Below are 20,456 nucleotides of genomic sequence, written 5' to 3'. Positions count from 1 at the left end.
ATTGTAACTGCTCCAATGACAAATGAGAGAATGAGCCATTAATGCTTACTTGGCAACAACACTTAGGACACAACACTATCACGACTACTTTTCACAATTGAATCTGCATTCAATATAAAGTATGCAGAGTTGCCACCCTCAAATGTTTGTATTGATGATGTTTTGTCCAGGCTGTAAAGCGAGCCCAGAAGAGCAGCCATGTGGCCCTCCTAAGTTCTGCTGTACAGGACCAGCACCAGCCCGTCAGGTCCGAGGCCGACGCTGAGCATCTGTCACCCGGCCAGCTGCTCCTCAGGCGTGGCCTGACTCTGTTTGCCGCTCTTGCTCTCCTGGCTGCGGGTGCAGGTGTGCACTACTTGGTTCCTCTACCACAGACCTTGCACCCCAACGCTAATCAGACTACAACCCCCTGGAGTAATGGCAGTTACACTCCTGATTAGGCTTGCAAAATTTCGGGAATATTCAAAATTGGAAAACTTTCCATGGGATTATATGGGAACTGAATGGGAATAAACATTGAATGCAACATGCTAGATCTTATTAGCTAAAACAACCTGATTTAATGGAAATTCAGTTGAATTTCAACCCTGGACTGTGCATTCCTCAATCACATGTGCAGTGCATTCTTCCATTGATTGATTTGAAACTTTTATTAGTAGATTGCACAGTACAGTACATATTCAGTACAATTGACCACTAAATGGTAACACCCCAATACATTTTTCAACTTGTTTAAATTGGGGTCCACGTTCATCAATTCATGGTAATCACATGCTCAGATAATTCCCAGCATGCTCCACACTACAGCGGGGCTATTGAGGGCCACACTAGTATTTGAGCCCAAGGACTTCATCCAGTCAGGAAAGTGTTGATATTACTGGGGTCGATATAGCCCTGATGCTAATTTTCTCTATGTTAAATTCCATTCTTTTATGCTAACAACGTTAGTGATCCGAAACTAAATTCAACTCGCAAATAGTAAATCAAAAGGTTTAGTTTCCTCTGCCTTCTGTTCTGCTAGCCCAGGAGTAGGGAACCTGTGGCTCTTTTGATGACTGCACCTGGCTCTCAGATAAATCTTAGCTGACGTTGCTTAACACGATAAGAAATGAATAATTCCGCTGGTAATCACAGTGTTAAAAATAACGTTCAAAATTTAAAACATTCTCATGCATTTTAATCTATCCATCCGTTTCTACCACGTCTGTTCAAGAAGTCACATTAATGGTCAAAAGTATTTCATTAATTATTGGTTAGCTTCAGAATAACAATGTCATTAAAAAGAATAAGAGATGCAGGCATTAAGTTGTTATAATGAGGGAAAGTCCAAATGAAAGAGGAGACGTAGAATTCTCTTGTCAGACCGCGGGACGACACTGTTCAAGGGTCCAGGTCAACGGGTTTCTCCTTATTGAGCTAAATTGAATCCAGTCTCTGTTTAATTCCTTGCTTCTTGTCTGTTTGATAAATGTCATCAGTGTTTGAACCTGACAGTTATATGGCTCTCACGGAAATACATTTTAAAATATTTGGCTTTCAAGGCTCTCAGCCAAAAAGGTTCCCGACCCCTGTGCTAGCCGTTCTGTTGTCATACAAGAATGTAGCTTATAGTTTGATTTAGCATGCTGATTGACTGTTCATTTATTCATTTAGCCTATTTCTATTCATTTGTCCATCAGTAGAATATATTTAAAGACTACTCCAGTTGTTAAGCGGAATATTTATATCTGTGTGTGCATTATTTTACAGGAAAAAAGAAATACAAATATTGTACTTCCCATGGACGGTGTCCAACTTTGAATAATCCAAAAATGGTAGACATTTCCAAACTTTCCCAAGCAGTCAGATTGAAAAGTTGATCGGATTTATTGTTCAGTGATTCTTACAGTTGACATTAGTGCCGCTAGTTCCTGCAGCTGTAGATATTTCTTTCCTCTGAGATGTACTTTTTGTTGTATTTAATACAGAGAAGTGATTCTGTTGCAAAATTGAATAAACTTGACTCATACAGTTGTATTTGTGCTATCTTAAAGGGGAACATTATCACAATTTCTGAAGGGTTAAAACCAATAAAAATCAGTTCCCAGTGGCTTATTTTATTTTTCGAAATTTTTCTCAAAATTTTACCCATCACACAATATCCCTAAAAACGGCTTCAAAGTGCCTGATTTTAACCGCTGTTATATCCACCCGTCCATTATCCTGTGACATCTCAGCGTGACCACACAGAAACAAACATGGCCGATAGCACAGAAAGGTATAGCGATATTAGCTCGGATTCAGACTCGGATTTCAGCGCCGTAAGCGATTCAACAGATTATGCATGTATTGAAACGGATGTGGAGGCAGGTAGCGAAAACGAAATTGAAGAAGAAACTGAAGCTATTGAGCCATATCGCTTTGAACCGTTTACAAGCGAAAACGACGAAAACGACACGACAGACAGCGGCACGGGAGGAAGCAAGGACGAATTTGGCGATTGCCTTCTAACCAACGACTGGTATGTGTTTGTTTGGCATTAAATGTGGGTGGAAGGAAAGGCTGGATGCAAAGATAGCTACAAATGAGGCATAATAATGCAATATGTACATACAGCTATCCTAAATAGCATGTTAGCATCGATTAGCTTGCAGTCATGCCGTGACCAAATATGTCTGATTAGCACACTCCACATAAGTCAATAACATCAACAAAACTCACCTTTGTGCATTCATGCACAACGTTATGAGTTTTGTGGACGAAATGAGACAGAAAAAGAAGTGGCATAAATCACGTCTTAGCCAAGACTTACAGGGGGGGTTTACCTCGCTCGTCGTCCCTGAATAGCTCCCGAGGCACTCCGGCAGATTCAGTGGTCTATTTTCCAATATTGCAGATTTCGTTGACTTTATGGTTGGAAATGCATCTGCTTTGAGTGTCACAGGATATCCACACATTCTTGCCATCTTTGTCGTAGCATAGCTGTGGTCGGTAAAGAGTGCGGAACAAACCGGGGACTTTCGGATCTTTTGGCCACTGGTGCAACTAGAATCTGTCTCTGTTGGTGTTGTTACACCCTCCGACAACACACCCACCAGGCATGATGTCTCCAAGGTATGGGAAAACAGTCAAAAAAACGGAAAATAACAGAGCTGATTTGACTTGGCGCGTGTAATAAGATTGAGAAAATGGCGGATCGCTCCGACAGGCTATCAATTGAAAAGCGTTTAAATCGCCAAATTCACCATTTTAGAGTACGGAAATCGGTTAAAAAAACATTAGGTCTTTTTTCTGCAACATCAAGGTATATATTGAGGCTTACATAGGTCTGCTGATAATGTTCCCCTTTAACTGTGTGTCCCGAGTATTAAGTAGCTGGCTATTGTACTACTTATACTTATATACCACTTATACCATGGCAACATTTTGGCATAGGCTGTTTTACAACAATGTTGTAGCCTCACTCTGACTCCTAACTAAAAAAAGTATCATTAGAAAAGATAATTAAGATTTTCTAAGCAATTACAGTAATTTGATAGCAGTGTCATGTGGTGATTTTCTTTCTCTAGTCCGTCCGTTCCCATGAAAACTAATTTCCAGTTCATCTGTGGCCTCTCGTGACGTAGACCACTGCATCACGTCTGGCGACAAACTTTGCGACCAAAAACCCAGGAACGCAGTCGCTTTTCGAGTCACGTGACCAGGTTTGTTACCAGCAGGTTGGCGCTGATCCCAGCGGCCAGGACGAGGAGCATGAGGGCCAGAGTCAGAACACGACGCACGACCACGTTCCTCTGGACCACTTCTTGGTCCACCGTGTGCACCGTCCCCGGATTGTTTGTGTGTGTTTGGTCCTGACAGCTTTGTGGCTCATCTGTTGGGGAAGAAATGTGTTAATTACTCATGTTGCACTTAAAATACATCAACCATTCTGTTCATAACTTTTAGGGACATAATTTCTAGGCACAGTCAGGGCATTGAGGGATCCGGTTTGGTGGCTGCAGGTTTAGGTCTCTGCTTTTTGCAGATGATGTGGTCCTGATGGCTTCATCTGGCCAGGGTTTTCAGGTCTCACTGGATCGATTCGCAGCTGAGTGTGAAGCGACTGGGATGAGAATCAGCACCTTCGAGTTCTCGCCTAGAAAAGGGTGGAGTGCCATCTCCGGGTTGGGGAGGAGATCTTGGCCCAAGTGGAGGAGTTCAAGTACCTGGGAGTCTTGTTCACGAGTGAGGGAAGACTGGATGGTGAGATCGACTTTAATGCGGACACTGTATCGATCCGTTGTGGTGAAGAAGGAACTAAGTCGGATGGCAAAACTCTCAATTGACCGGTCGATCTACGTTCCCATCCTCACCTATGGTCATGAGCTTTGGGTCATGACCGAAAGGATAAGATCACGGGTACAAGCGGCCCAAATGAGTTTGGGTCTCTCCCTTAGAGATAGGGTGAGAAGCTCAAAGTAAAGCCGCTGCTCCTCCACATGGAGAGGAGCCAGATGAGGTGGTTCGGGCATCTAGTCAGGATGCCACCAGAACGCCTCCCTAGGGAGGTGTTTAGGGCACGTCCAACCGGTAGGAGACCACGGGGAAGACCCAGGACACGTTGGGAAGACTATGTCTCCCGGCTAGCCTGGGAATGCCTCGGGATCCCCCGGGAGGAGCTGGACCAAGTGGCTGGGGAAAGGGAAGTCTGGGCTTCCCTGCTTAGGCTGCTTCCCCCCCACCGACCCGACTTCGGATAAGCGGAAGTAGATGGATTGTAATTATAACTTCAAATAAGCTCATTCACTCCATGAGTCACCTGAAAGGGTTTTCACTTCACAGGTGTGCCTTGTCAGGGTTGATAAGTAGAATGTCTTGCTTTATCAATGGGGTTGGGGGTTTGGGACCATCCGTTGTGTTGGGAATGAGAAGGTGCGTCCAAACTTTTGGCCCGCACATCATTTTAAGTGTGTGACTCAATAGTGTCCAAAAGTGCCCTAAATCTGTGAATAGTAATATCTAGTAAAAGTGATCTTTGTAATATCTTTAAAGAGACTGTGTGAACTCGAGTCACATGACTTGGACTCGAGTCAGACTCATCCATCCATCTTCTTCCTCAGCAGGGAAGCCCAGACTTCCCTCTCCCCAACCACTTGGTCCAGCTCTTCCCGGTGGATCCCGAGGCGTTCCCAGGCCAGCCGGCCCGGGAGACATAGTCTTCCCAACGTGTCCTGGGTCTTATCCGTGGCCTCTTACCGGTCAAATTATTCTCTGCACTTGACCCAATCACCCTTGATCACCCGCTGGGAGGTGAGGGGAGCAGTGAGCAGCAGCGGTGAATCATTTTTGGTGATTTAACCCCCAATTCCAAGCCTTGATGCTGAGTGCCAAGCAGGTCCCACTTTTATAGTCTTTGGTATGACTCGGCCCGGGTTTGAACTCACAACCTACCAGATCTCAGGGCGGACACTCTAACCACTAGGCCTCTGAGTAGCTTAATAGATAGTTCGACATCAACATTTTAGACTTGCTTGCTAAGCTCGAGGTCGGTAAGCACAACCAGAATTAATCCGCACACGAGGCGCACTGAACTTTGTGGCACATTGTCTATTTTTGAAAAAAAATGAAAGGATTTTAAGTGCGCCTTATAGTCCGAAAATGACAGCGGTATACATTTTTTACACTTTCAAAGCATTTTTTTGCAGCTCACCTGAGTTGACACAAACACCAGCTCTCACCTGGGCCTGGGGCAAAAAAACAAAGAAATGAAAGTCATTCCAAAATGCTTCACAAAGTATTTTTGATGAGTTCAATTTTACCTCAACGGTAGCTTTACTCCAGCTCATTCTCACCAGGTAGACAACCAGGAAGCAGCACTGCAGGAACACACCTGTGCACAGTCCTATCCACAGACCTGAACAGGAAGTCTTTTTTTTTTTTTGCCATTCTGAACATTTGGCAGTGGATGAAACTTTAAAGGGCCCAAAATACCCGACAACATACCACCGACTCCTAGTCTGGCTGCAAACATCAGCGGCACTCCGAGAGGTAAAGCCACCCCGTAATAACACACCACGTTGCAGATCGCCCCAAGTTTCTGCGTACCTGTTCCTCGTATTATTCCTCCCGTGGCCGCCTGCAAGTCATGCAAACTCACTAAAGTTGTTGGACCTGCATGCACATCCATAATGTCTTCATAACATTGAAGCCAGGCTTACTGAAACTGCATCCAGGATGATGAACGGAGCATAAAACAACACAACCTTGCCAACCTTCACTCGGATTTGTCTGTTGGGAAACAGGAGGACCATTTTCAGTAGGATTGTACGAAAAACCTGGAGAAAACTGAACAATTGAATGCGAAATACAGTATTTTAAAAAAAATAGCAATGCACTAAATTTTACAGAAAACAATTAATGTGCAACAGGGTTGTCCTGATACTGGCCCTCGAAGACAGCGACAGGTGAGTAGATAGCCCAGGTGGGCCTTGTTATCTGTCGCCTTTATTAGCAGCAGCCGGATCGAGACACGTTGTTGGATTTAGAGTAGTAGTTTTGCTGGAAAGCAAAAGCCTCAACATTTATGAGGATAAAACAGTGTTGTACCCTGAAATCCGAGCTCTTGTGGCGGTGTGTGTGGTGGTCCGAGAAACCCACTAGAGGGCAACCAATATTTTGGTACCGGTATCAAAATGTGTTTGGATACTTTTTGATGCCTTTCGATGCATTTCTAAATAAAGGGGACCACAAAAAATGTCATTATTGGCTTTATTTGAACAAAATAATCTTAGGGTAGATGAAACATGTTTATTATTGCAATTTAGTCCTTACATAAAATGTTGAACATACTACGTTAAATGTCTTTTAGTAGTAAGTAAACAAAGAGTCCTAATTAGTCTGCAGTAACATATTGTGTCATTTATACACCTATTATTTTGTACACATCATGAAGGACAAACTGTAAAAATGGATTATTAATCTACTTGTTCATTTACTGTTAATATCTGCTTATTTTCTGATTTAACATGTTCTATCTACATTTCTGTTCAAATGTAATAATCACTTATTCTTCTCTTCTTTGATACTTGACATTAGTTTTGGATGATACCACACATTTAGGTGTGGATGTGATACCAAGTAGTTACAGGATCATACATTGGTCATATTCGAAGTCCTCATGTGTCCAGGGACATATTTTACTGACTTTATAAACATAATATGAAGTTTAAAAGAGGAAAAAATATTTAGCGACGATGAAAAATATTGATGTAATCATTGCAGTATCGACTTGATACGGTATCAATACAGTGGATGTCAGGTGTAGAGCCACCCATGGCGTTTGTTTACATTGTGACGCTGGTGAGCTATTGTATCCTCCTACAGTTTGTAGTGAAGCATGTTTAGCTAATCCTCATCCTCCAGTGATAATTTGACTTGTAAGAAACTTACTTTGTCGCCATGGAGGCCAGGATTAGCTAAAACACTGTGGATGGATGTTAGCTGCATGTCTTAAAGCAGCTCTTCCTGAGGGTGTTTCAGTGTTATAACTTCACCTTTATCTTGACTTTTTACTCCAAAATGCGTCCATTTTCCCTTTTCTGCCTACACACTGTGTCTGCTGGTAAGTACTCTGTGTGTGTGTGCTGCCGAACATGCTCCTCTGCTTGTAAAACCAGCAATGTCGTTAAAAAAAACAACAAAAAAACACTACTTTTACACGGTATAGTATTGTTTTTGACTCATTAGTACCACGGTACTATACAAGTACTGTTATACCGTACAACCCTACTGTGCACAAATGTTCACAAGTAAAACATTTTTTGTTTTTTTAGCTATTTCGCAGGCTTAACAATAAAAAAAAACAATAAAAAATAACAACATTGTGGTAGGCAGATTTATGATTGTATCCATCCATCCATTTTCTACCGCTTATTCCCTTTCGGGGTCGCTGGCGCCTATCTCAGCTACAATCGGGCGGAAGGCGGGGTACACCCTGGACAAGTCGCCACCTCATCGCAGGGCCAACACAGATAGACAGACAACATTCACACTCACATTCACACACTGGGGACCATTTAGTGTTGCCAATCAACCTATCCCCAGGTGCATGTCTTTGGAAGTGGGAGGAAGCCGGAGTACCCGGAGGGAACCCACGCATTCACGGGGAGAACATGCAAACTCCACACAGAAAGATCCCGAGCCTGGATTTGAACCCAGGACTGCAGGACCTTCGTATTGTGAGGCAGACGCACTAACCCCTCTGCCACCGTGAAGCCAGATTTATGATTGTATCCCACATAAAAAGGAATATGGGGGCTGGTTCTGTTGCTACACACTTCAGGAGGAATAATAATAAAAATAATAATAATAATAGGGATAAGGATAGAAGTTTAAAGGCTGAATGACTACTCTGTATTAAATGTGCAATGCTATTTGAACACACAAAAACGGAATTAGCTTGTTCTAATTGCTAGTGAAAATACGGTAAATAAATACTTTTAATGTCATTGAGATTGTGACATAAATGAGACCAACTGTTAAGAAGTCAATATGTAAAGGAGGAGTTTAGGTTCATTTATTATATCAGGGCGAGAGATAGCTGACGGTCTGCGGTCATGAAAGAAAAAGTAGTACTACTCACTCATCATACGTAAAGACATAAGCAATGTGATCCCTCAGGCTTCCAATGATGACGGCCCAGCACACAGAGACAGATCCTGTGTAGGAAAGGTGCAGTTGTTTACTTTCTCCAATCATGTCCAGCTCACATGGTTTATAATCGACCTTTATTTGGAACTTGCACACACGTGGTCACAACGCGACACATCACCTCTTGTCTCTTTTCCACATGTTTTTAAAGGAGTAGCTTTGAAGCAATGGATGGGATCACAATGGACATTTATAACATGGAGACGATAACTGCCTATAGTAATTATAAATTGGAGAAATTAATTTCAAACTGGGAAAACTGGGTCAATTATGTCACGCCCCATAAACCTGACTTTAATTTTTCAAATTAGTGATTGTACTGCTTAAAAAAATTTAAAATGACTCCCTATATTTGTGTGTGTATATATATGTTTTATTTTATTTCTGATTATCATTATTAATAATGCATTATTATTTATTTTTTCAGGCAGCACGGTGGAACAGGGGTTAGTCCATGTGCCTCACAATACGAATACCTGAGTAGTCCTAAATTCAATCCCGGCCTCAGGGTCTTTCTGTGTGGAGTTTGGATGTTCTCCCCGTGACTACGTGGGTTCCACTCCGGCTTCCTCCCACCTCCAGACATGCACCTGGGGATAGGCCCCTCCCACCTCCAAAGACATGTAGCTGGGGATAGGCCCCTCCCACCTCCAAAGACATGCACCTGGGGATAGGCCCCTCCCACCTCCAAAGACATGCACATGGGGATAAGCCCCTCCCACCTCCAAAGACATGCACCTGGGGATAAGCCCCTCCCACCTCCAAAGACATGCACCTGGGGATAGGCCCCTCCCACCTCCAAAGACATGCACCTGGGGATAAGCCCCTCCCACCTCCAAAGTCATGCACCTGGGGATAGGCCCCCCCACCTCCAAAGACATGCACCTGGGGGTAGGCCCCTCCCACCTCCAAAGACATGCACCTGGGGATAGGCCCCTCCCACCTCCAAAGACATGCACCTGGGGATAGGCCCCTCCCACCTCCAAAGACATGTAGCTGGGGATAGGCCCCTCCCACCTCCAAAGACATGCACCTGGGGATAGGCCCCTCCCACCTCCAAAGACATGCACATGGGGATAAGCCCCTCCCACCTCCAAAGACATGCACCTGGGGATAAGCCCCTCCCACCTCCAAAGACATGCACCTGGGGATAGGCCCCTCCCACCTCCAAAGACATGCACCTGGGGATAAGCCCCTCCCACCTCCAAAGACATGCACCTGGGGATAGGCCCCCCCACCTCCAAAGACATGCACCTGGGGGTAGGCCCCTCCCACCTCCAAAGACATGCACCTGGGGATAGGCCCCTCCCACCTCCAAAGACATGCACCTGGGGATAGGCCCCTCCCACCTCCAAAGACATGCACCTGGGGATAGGCCCCTCCCACCTCCAAAGACATACACCTGGGGATAAGCCCCTCCCACCTCCAAAGACATGCACCTGGGGATAGGCCCCCCCCACCTCCAAAGACATGCACCTGGGGGTAGGCCCCTCCCACCTCCAAAGACATGCACCTGGGGATAGGCCCCTCCCACCTCCAAAGACATACACCTGGGGATAAGCCCCTCCCACCTCCAAAGACATGCACCTGGGGATAGGCCCCCCCCACCTCCAAAGACATCCACCTGGGGGTAGGCCCCTCCCACCTCCAAAGAAATACACCTGGGGATAGGCCCCTCCCACCTCCAAAGACATGCACCCGGGGATAGGCCCCTCCTACCTCCAAAGACATACACCTGGGGATAGGCCCCTCCCACCTCCAAAGACATCCACCTGGGGGTAGGCCCCTCCCACCTCCAAAGAAATACACCTGGGGATAGGCCCCTCCCACCTCCAAAGACATGCACCCGGGGATAGGCCCCTCCTACCTCCAAAGACATACACCTGGGGATAGGCCCCTCCCACCTCCAAAGACATGCACCCGGGGATAGGCCCCTCCTACCTCCAAAGTCATACACCTGGGGATAGGCCCCTCCCACCTCCAAAGACATCCACCTGGGGGTAGGCCCCTCCCACCTCCAAAGAAATACACCTGGGGATAGGCCCCTCCCACCTCCAAAGACATGCACCCGGGGATAGGCCCCTCCTACCTCCAAAGACATACACCTGGGGATAGGCCCCTCCCACCTCCAAAGACATACACCTGGGGATAGGTTGATTGGCAACACTAAAAGGTCCGCAGTGTGAGAATGTTTTCTATTTGTGTTGACTTTGCGATAAGGTGGCGACTTGTCCAGGGTGTACATTGCCTTCCGCCCGAATGCAGCTGAGATAGGCTCCAGCACCCCCTGCACCCCCTAAAGGGACATGTGGTAGAAAATGGACGGATGGATGGATTTATTTGTTCTTTATTTAATTGATGTATTTGCAAATACTACTTTGTTTTTCTGCTGTTTTATTCTTTTTTTGAGGGCGTGGGGTATAAACCAAAAATATTTTGACATTAAGGGCAGACAACAGATTTAACATTAATTACTTTTTTACTTTTTAAATTCAATCTCAATTCTGTACACTGCTGCTGGAATTTTAATTTTCCTGAAGGAATCAATAAAGTACTATCTATTTATACATCTATCTAATGTGAAGATGATGTAATGGATAGGAATGTCTGATGCTGGATGTTAATACAAATAAAATGAAAAAAAAAAAGAATAAAAAGAAAAGGAGTAGGAAGAAGTAGATCTTAATTAATCCTACTCTTTTCCCACTTTGTAGAAAGGACTAATACATTGTATACCTTGGTGTTGTTGACGACTGACCTGCACAGAAAAAGGAGAGTTTTGCAGACAGCTTGGCCCGCTCTGTGTCTCCAGCTCCGAGGGCATTTCCCACTCTAACACAGCCCGCCACGCTAAAGCCTGATGGGAACTGAAGACATGACACAACATTAACACCCTTTGCATATACCAGTGTTTTTAACCACTGTGTCGCGGCACACTCTTGTGCCGTGAGATACAGTCTGGTGTGCCATGGGAGATGATCTAATTTCACCTATTTGGGTTCAAAACCAGTAATTATGTGTTGTTGTTGAGTGTCGGCAGAGTAAGCATGTAATACTTTTCCATATCAGTAGGTGGCAGCAGGTAGCTAATTGCTTTGTAGATGAGGGAAACAGCGAGAGGCAGGGTGCAGGTAAAAATGCGTCTAATGCTTAAACCAAAAATAAACAAAAGGTGAGTGCCCCTAAGAAAAGGCATTGAAGCTTAGGGAAGACTATGCAGAACCAAACTAAAACTGAACTGGCAGCAAAGTAAACAAAAACAGAATGCTGGACGACAGCAAAGACTTACTGTGGAGCAAAGATGGCGTCCACAAAGTACATCTGAACATGACACGACAATCAACAATGTCCTCACAAAGACGGATTATAAAAACTGAAATATTCTTGATTGCTAAAACAAAATAATGTGGGGAAATATCGCTCAAAGGAAGACATGAAACTGCTACAGGAAAACACCAGAAAAAGAGAAAAGCCACCAAAATAGGAGCGGATGACAAGAATTAAAACACTACACACACAAAAACAGGAATAAACTCTAAATAAGTCAGGGTGTGATGTGACAGGTGGTGACAGTACACCTACTTTGAGACAAAACCTATATTGATACAGTACATCTACTTTGAGACAAGACCTATATTGATACAGTACATCTACTTTGAGACAAGACCTATATTGATACAGTACATCTACTTTGAGACAAGACCTATATTGATACAGTTCATCTACTTTGAGACAAGACCTATATTGATACAGTACATCTACTTTGAGACAAGACCTATATTGATACAGTACATCTACTTTGAGACGAGACCTATATTGATACAGTACATCTACTTTGAGACAAGACCTATATTGATACAGTACATCTACTTTGAGACAAGACCTATATTGATACAGTACATCTACTTTGAGACAAGACCTATATTGATACAGTACATCTACTTTGTGACAAGACCTATATTGATACAGTACATCTACTTTGAGACAAGACCTATATTGATACAGTACATCTACTTTGAGACGAGACCTATATCGATACAGTACATCTACTTTGAGACAAGACCTATATTGATGCAGTACACCTACTTTGAGATAAGACCTATATCGATACAGTACACCTACTTTGAGACAAGACCTACATTGATACAGTACATCTACTTTGAGACAAGACCTATATTGATACAGTACACCTACTTTGAGACAAGACCTATATTGATACAGTACATCTACTTTGAGACAAGACCTATATTGATACAGTACACCTACTTTGAGACGAGACCTATATTGATACAGTACATCTACTTTGAGACAGGAGCTATATTGATACAGTACATCTACTTTGAGACAAGACCTATATTGATACAGTACATCTACTTTGAGACAAGACCTATATTGATACAGTACATCTACTTTGAGACAAGACCTATATTGATACAGTACATCTACTTTGAGACAAGACCTATATTGATACAGTACATCTACTTTGAGACAAGACCTATATTGATACAGTACATCTACTTTGAGACAGGAGCTATATTGATGCATGCTTGGTTATGCTTCAAAGTCGTATCAACAATTTCAATAACAACTTTTTACCGTCAACTGAGTTTTGTTTTTTAATGATTTCTCCTGGTGGTGTGCCTCTGCATTTTTTCAACGCAAAAAATGTGCCTTGGCTCAAAAAAGGTTGAAAAACGCTGACATACTGTACACCAGAACATCAGCATCTAAGGAAAGGTCATATTTAACTCACCATGAAAGCAATGTTGGACAGCTCGTACACGACTGACTGAGCTCCGAGCTCCACTTCACTTATAAGACCTGTGAAGGCAAATTGGATTTTTGTTCGGAGTTGTTGACCAAATTCAGCCGAGAGTTGGCGGACATGTACCTGCCAGTAAGACATGTACCTGCCAGTAAGACATGTACCTGCCAGTAAGACATGTACCTGCCAGTAAGACATGTACCTGCCAGTAAGACATGTACCTGCCAGTAAGACATGTACCTGCCAGTAAGCTGCCAAGCTCAAATGTCCACCACTCCACACATAACATGACCATGCTGGGAATGGCCAAGTGAATGAATGAGCTCCAGTCCTGTAGGCAATCTTTGGACCAACCTGGAAGCACATTCAACAACATTTTTACATACTTCATGTACAAAGAGCCAGACGTAGTAATGTGGCCCGAAATGTTCCTGCAATCACGGTCAAAACTCTGTAGTGCCCTCCCACTCTCTAAGACTGAGGTTGCCAGATATGAATCCGAAACACACTCCAAGGAACTTCAAATGGCAATGGAGGAGTCCTACGCTGTAGGTTTCTCTTGTTTATGCTTCTTGCAAGATGGTTTACTAAGTAATTATGCCACATTTTACTGATGCCCATTAGAAAAATGTATTTGTAAAGTTATATCCATCCATTTTTTTCCGCTTATCCGAGGTCGGGTCGTTCCCAGGCCAGCCGGTAGACCAAGTCTTCGTAACGTGTCTTGGGTCTTCCCCTTGACGGTCGGATGGTACCCTAAACACCTCCCTAGGGAGGCGTTCGGGTGGCATCCTGACCAGATGCCCGAACCACCTCATCTGGCTCCTCTCCATGTGGAGGAGCAGCGGCTTTACTTTGAGTTCCTCCCGGATGGCAGAGCTTTTCACCCTATCTCTAAGGGAGAGACCCACCACACGGCGGAGGAAACTCATTTGGGCCGCTTGTACCCATGAACTTGTCCTTTCGGTCATAACCCAAAGCTCATGACCATAGGTGAGGATGGGAACGTAAATCGACCGGTAAATTAAGAGCTTTGCCTTCCAGCTCAGCTCCTTCTTCACCACAACGGATCGATACAGCGTAAGACGCCGCACCGATCCGCCTGTCAATCTCACCATCCACTCTTCTCTAAATCGTGAACAAGACTCCTAGGTACTTGAACTCCTCCACTTGGGGCAAGATCTCCTCCCCAACCTGGAGATGACACTCCACCCTTTTCCAGGCAAGAACCATGGACTCGGACTTGGAGGTGCTGATTCTCATTCCAGTCACTTTCACACTCGGCTGCAAACCAATCCAGTGAGATCTGAAGATCCTGGCCAGATGAAGCCATCAGGACCACATCATCTGCAAAAAGCAGATACCTAATCCGGCAGCCACCAAACCAGAACCCCTCAACGCCCTGACTGTGCCTTGAAATTCTGTCCATAAAAGTTATGAATAGAATCGGTGACAAAGGACAGTCTTGGCAGAGTCCAACCCTCACTAAAAACGGGTCCGACTTACTGCCTGCAATTGTAAATTTGTAAAGTTACGCAGCAATATTTTAGTCGTGAGTCGGGACAGATTGTTGGCTTTACCCTGCTAAAATGTTCAGTTTGACCGCACAGACCACCATCAAAATAATTAAATATATATTTAAATATATGATAGCATTTAAGTCTCACCTTAAAACTCATCTGTATACTCTAGCCTTTAAATAGACCTCCTTTTTAGACCAGTTGATCCGTCGCTTCTTTTCTTTCTCCTATGTCCCCCCCTCCCTTGTGGAGGGGGTCCGGTCCGATGACCATGGATGAAGTACTGGCTGTCCAGAGTCGGACCAGGATGGACCGCTCGTCAGGACCCAGGATGGACCGCTCGCCTGTATCGGTTGGGGACATCTCTACGCTGCTGATCCGCTTGAGATGGTTTCCTGTGGACGGGACTCTCGCTGCTGTCTTGGATCCGCTTGAACTGAACTCTCGCGGCTGTGTTGGAGCCACTATGGATTGAACTTTCACAGTATCATGTTAGACCCGCTCCACATCCATTGCTTTCGGTCCCCTAGAGGGGGGGGGCTTGCCCACATCTGAGGTCCTCTCCGAGGTTTCTCATAGTCAGCATTGTCACTGGCGTCCCACTGGATGTGAATTCTCCCTGCCCACTGGGTGTGAGTTTTCCTTGCCCTTTTGTGGGTTCTTCCGAGGATGTTGTAGTCGTAATGATTTGTGCAGTCCTTTGAGACATTTGTGATTTGGGGCTATATAAATAAACATTGATTGATTGATTGATATATATATATATGGTAAGCCCTACTTTGATGGCAAGCTAAGGCCAACAGTAAAATGACCGCCACATTTGGTTCAGCATAACCCCATGTTGCATCCAACCTGACGCATCGCATTCTCTTCCATGTACGAACATCACCATCTTTCAGTGCAGAGTGGCGTTCTATGAGACAACCCACGTTACGCATGAACCACGTTATAGGTATAAATCATACAGCCTACTACCATGTCAATACACAAAGTAAAACATCATTACACGTGATGCATTTTGTTGTGCCAAGCAAATACCGCCCCGAATGTCCAGTAGGAAATTAACAATTTTGGTGTAAGATGAAAAAATATTTTCCGCCTAAAATGGTCTCCATCTTTCAAAGGCATCCTGGATACAAATACAGGTTTTGTTCCTGGCTTGGTCATGGATAAGTTGAGAATGGAAACTTTTAGATGTACTAAGGTCTGACATGTTTAGTAACTTCACCGGTGGCAGTAGCCAGACCAAGATGGCGGTGTGTAACTGGCAACCTGAAAGTGACACACTCACAGACTTTCTAATTGGCCAAACGGTGGAGGGCAGAGCATTTGAAAAGAAAACAATAAGATTTCGGGGCTGTAAATCTAATTTTGAATTGAGCATATGAACTACTGTTATCAGTTAAGGACATTCATATTTGGTATTTCATATTTAACTTAGCCTTCTGTTTACAATTCAGTCTGCATTTTCATAAAAGCCTGTGTCAGATTGCTTACTGTGCATTGCTTGTTGTTTTTTTGGGGGCTTGGACAATATTAATTTTGCTTTAGAGCAGGGGTAGGGAACCTATGGCTCTAGAGCCAGCTGAGGCTCTTTTGATGACTTCATCTGGCTCTCAGATAAATCTTAGCTGACATTGCTTAAAACAGGGCTGTCCAAAGTGCGGCCCGCGTGTCATTTTTTAACACCCCCACGGCACATTTTAAGAATACAATTAAAAAGAAATTAAAAACATAAAAAGTTGTATACAAGAGCAAACAGGTGAAATGTAACAATAAATTGTTGCAATGCTTATTACTCTTATAACACAAAGCTGCCATGCAGGCTGTTTCTTTCTTTAAAAAAGAATAATGAATCAATATCAATGTCATTTTGAATTATTGACCTATACAAGGCTTCGATTACATCACATTAAATATTCCACTTTGAGATATTTTTGGGGGAAAATGTTGTATATTTTGTGTTTTACCATATAAAAAACTGAGCTGTTTTTTTTTTTTAAGAAGGGCCTAAAACAAACAAACAAAACATAAACAACAAAAAAACTTAAAATTGATGGCTATATCTGAAGTTGATCTCAAGATTATTGTGCTAAAAGTAAACCGTAAAAAAAATGTATAATTTATTTTTTAACACTTTAATAAGTAGGACACTTTTGGACCCCCAATTATTTTAGTGTGATTTGTTTTTAAGTGTCATTGCTCAAAAAATAATAATGAATCAAAATCCAAAATTAAGGCTCCAATTATTATATAATCTCAAACATCCCACCTCAAAAAGTTATTGGGTGAAAATATTGCATATTTTGTGTTTTTTCCATTTTTTTTCTTCTAATGATGATCTAGAGATTTAAAACTTGCATAATAATAAAAATTATAATACTGAATAATGAAACATTTTTTTATTTTTTTTGGACCGAAACCCTCTGGGGTCCCTGGGATCATAACTGAGAGGAGGCCTAAATGTATATATATTTTTTATAGATATACTGTATTGGTTTTTAAAATAAAAATTATGAAAATGGCCCCTGCTTGCTCTGATTTTTCAGTGTGCAGCCCTCAGTGGAAACAGTTTGGACACCCCTGGCTTAACACGATAATTATGAATAATTCCGCTAGTAAGCACAGAGTTAAAAATAACGTTCAAAATACAAAACATTCTCATGCATTTTATCCATCCATCCGTTTTCTACCAGACTTGTTCAAGAAGTCGCATTAATGGTAACAAGTATTTGATATATTATCGGTTAACTTCAGAATAAGAATGTTATTAAAACGAATAAGGGATTTATTATACTCTAAACATGTTGGTCTTACTTAAAAATGCACACATTTAGTTGTATTCAGTGTTAAAAAATATTAAATGGCTCTCACGGAAATACATTTTAAAATATTTGGCTTTCATGGCTCTCTCAGCCAAAAAGGTTCCCGACCCCTGCTTTAGAGGTTCTTTTAAACAAACACTGCTGAAGTGGTTTTGAGTTTCTGATTGTCCATTCAGACATAGTAGCATATTAACGTTTGGGGGGGAACAATAGTGAACTCGTTGGTGCAAATATGGCACTTACCTCCCCAGGTGGCCTTGTGAACACCTTTCCATAGGATGTAAGCGTAGAGGACCCCAGCCAAGTAGAACTGGGACAGAGTGTTGGCAAGAGCTGAGCCTCTACAGAGAATATTAAATTTTGAAGAGGATTAGTTTCACGCAATCAGTGCGGTAAATGAAAAAGCAACACTTACGCTACACCCAGATTTAATGCAAAGAGGAAAATGTAGTTAAAGAGGATGTTGATGAGATTGACCACAAAGCCGGTGATGACTTGTGGCCATATGATGCCCTGAAATGGACAACTGAAGCATCATCATGTCTTGACTGTACATGTTTACATACAAGATGTCTTGCTACATGAATTGGTATACAGCATATTTTTTCTCTTTTGGCTGTTTTAGTTGACATCATTATTCCTTCTGATTTTTGACTTACCTGATTTTGCAAGTATTTTGTTTCCAGTGAAAACATGAATGTAGCCTGTGAGATTGGAACAAATATGGTTTACAATGCAACAATTTTGCAATTAAGGTTTAGAAATACCTGGGGGGATGTATTTTCTTAGAAAAACAGTGACGTTGCTACCACACTACTAATAAATGTTATTAAACTAGTAACGCTAGTAAAACTAGTAAACGCTAGTTAAACAAGTAACTAGTGGTTTTCGTCCTGGTCGTGGAACTTTTGACCAGCTCTATACTCTGGGCAGGGTTCTTGAGGGTGCATGGGAGTTTGCCCAACCAGTCTACATGTGCTTTGTGGACTTGGAGAAGGCATTGGACCGTGTCCCTCGGGAAGTCCTGTGGGGAGTGCTCAGAGAGTATGGGGTATCGGACTGTCTTATTGTGGCGGTCCACTCCTGTATGATCAGTGTCAGAGCTTGTTCCGCATTGCTGGCAGTAAGTCGGACCTGTTTCCAGTGAGGGTTGGACTCCGCCAAGGCTGTCCTTTGTCACCCATTCTGTTCATAACTTTTATGGACAGAATTTCTAGGCGCAGTCAAGCCGTTGGGGGGATCCGGTTTGGTGGCTGCCGGATTAGGTCTCTGCTTTTTGCAGATGATGTGGTCCTGATGGCTTCATCTGGCCAGGATCTTCAGCTCTCACTGGATCGGTTCGCAGCCGAGTGTGAAGCGACCGGAATGAGAATCAGCACCTCCAAGTCCGAGTCCATGGTTCTCACCCGGAAAAGGGTGGAGTGCCATCTCCAGGTTGGGGAGGAGATTTTGCCCTAAGTGGAGGAGTTCAAGTACCTAGGAGTCTTGCTCACGAGTGGGGAAAGAGTGGATCGTGTTCGGTGCGGCGTCTTCAGTGATGCGGACGCTGAATTGATTTGTTGTGGTGAAGAAGGAGCTGAGTCGGAAGGCAAAGCTCTAAATTTACCAGTCGATCTACGTTCCCATCCTCACCTATGGTCATGAGCTTTGGGTTATGATTGTAAGGACAAGATCACGGGTACAAGCGGCCCAAATGAGTTTCCTCCGCTGGGTGGCGGGGCTCTCCCTTAGAGATAGGGTGAGAAGCTCTGCCATCTGGGAGGAACTCAAAGTAAAGCCGCTGCTCCATCGCCAGCCAGATGAGGTGGTTCGGGCATTCGGTCAGGATGCCACCCGAACGCCTCCCTAGGGAGGTTTGGGGCACGTCCGGCCGGCAGGATAGACAGATAGATAGTTCTTTATTGATTCTTTCAGGAGAGTTCCCTCAGGAAATTTTAAAAAAGCCAAGGGGAAGACCCAGGACACGTTGGGAAGACTATGTCTCCCTGCTGGCCTGGGAACGCCTCGGGGTCCCCTAGGAGGAGCTGGACAAAGTGGCTGGGGAGAGAGAAGTCTGGGCTTCTCTGCTTAGGCTGATGCCCCAGCAACCCAAATTTGGATAAGCGGAAGAAAATGGATGGATGGATAGAACTAGTAACGCTGCTATTTCTAACGTCACCACTGTCCAACCTTGGTTTAGGGAGTGCCTAATATTTTCCCTCATTGATATGGATTCATGTAATTGGTTGTGTTGAGTCCTAAAATGCTTACTGGTAGCGCTGGCATGAAGATCTTCACATACAACTGAGACAACCTGAAGGGAACATTGACAACAGTGATGGACAAATTCTTCAAAAACTGGGACTGGAACAATCCTAGATGTCAGCTTACCTGGCAACCTCAGGCTCCTGTCCTACAGCCAGCAGAATGGACTCAGTGTTGATGAGGACGGCCCAACAGGGAAAACACGCCAGAATCAGAATGAGGATTGCCCTCTGCAGGATCACCCCGACTCTCAGAAGGTTGCCACTCCCAAATGTCTAAAACGAGAAAGAATGTTGTACTGATACGTAACCTAAGCGTGACAGACTGGTGCTTCCGGTACCTGAGAAATCAAAGTATCACATGCGGACGCCAGCCCTGCGCCAACAGATATGCCCGTCACATTAACAACCTGTGGATATAAATTAGAAAATG

General features: G+C 43.8%; 2 protein-coding genes across 2 annotated transcripts in view; one reads left to right on the top strand and one right to left on the bottom strand.

Annotated features, from left to right (window-relative positions):
* The window catches only part of LOC133537284 (multidrug and toxin extrusion protein 1-like), a 34,574-nt gene extending 32,564 nt beyond the window's left edge, over window positions 1-2,010 (top strand). The window contains exon 16 of the mRNA XM_061878276.1: window positions 171-2,010. Coding sequence (XP_061734260.1) covers window positions 171-440 — 270 coding nt within the window. The 3' untranslated portion in view covers window positions 441-2,010. The remainder of the gene's footprint in view (window positions 1-170) is intronic.
* The window catches only part of LOC133537285 (multidrug and toxin extrusion protein 1-like), a 38,620-nt gene continuing 18,799 nt past the window's right edge, over window positions 636-20,456 (bottom strand). The window contains exons 5-19 of the mRNA XM_061878277.1: window positions 20,365-20,433; window positions 20,151-20,299; window positions 20,031-20,073; window positions 18,440-18,484; window positions 18,196-18,293; window positions 18,024-18,121; window positions 13,676-13,789; window positions 13,424-13,491; window positions 11,429-11,537; window positions 8,603-8,678; window positions 6,180-6,249; window positions 5,965-6,097; window positions 5,781-5,875; window positions 5,672-5,705; window positions 636-3,853 (exon numbers count right to left, since the gene is read on the bottom strand). Of these exons, the coding sequence (XP_061734261.1) occupies window positions 3,672-3,853; window positions 5,672-5,705; window positions 5,781-5,875; window positions 5,965-6,097; window positions 6,180-6,249; window positions 8,603-8,678; window positions 11,429-11,537; window positions 13,424-13,491; window positions 13,676-13,789; window positions 18,024-18,121; window positions 18,196-18,293; window positions 18,440-18,484; window positions 20,031-20,073; window positions 20,151-20,299; window positions 20,365-20,433 (1,383 nt within the window). The 3' untranslated portion in view covers window positions 636-3,671. The remainder of the gene's footprint in view (window positions 3,854-5,671; window positions 5,706-5,780; window positions 5,876-5,964; window positions 6,098-6,179; window positions 6,250-8,602; window positions 8,679-11,428; window positions 11,538-13,423; window positions 13,492-13,675; window positions 13,790-18,023; window positions 18,122-18,195; window positions 18,294-18,439; window positions 18,485-20,030; window positions 20,074-20,150; window positions 20,300-20,364; window positions 20,434-20,456) is intronic.

The sequence above is a fragment of the Nerophis ophidion genome, linkage group LG18 (genome assembly GCF_033978795.1).
Source record: "Nerophis ophidion isolate RoL-2023_Sa linkage group LG18, RoL_Noph_v1.0, whole genome shotgun sequence".
Classification (NCBI taxonomy): domain Eukaryota; kingdom Metazoa; phylum Chordata; class Actinopteri; order Syngnathiformes; family Syngnathidae; genus Nerophis; species Nerophis ophidion.
This window is presented reverse-complemented; position numbering and strand designations above follow the sequence as displayed.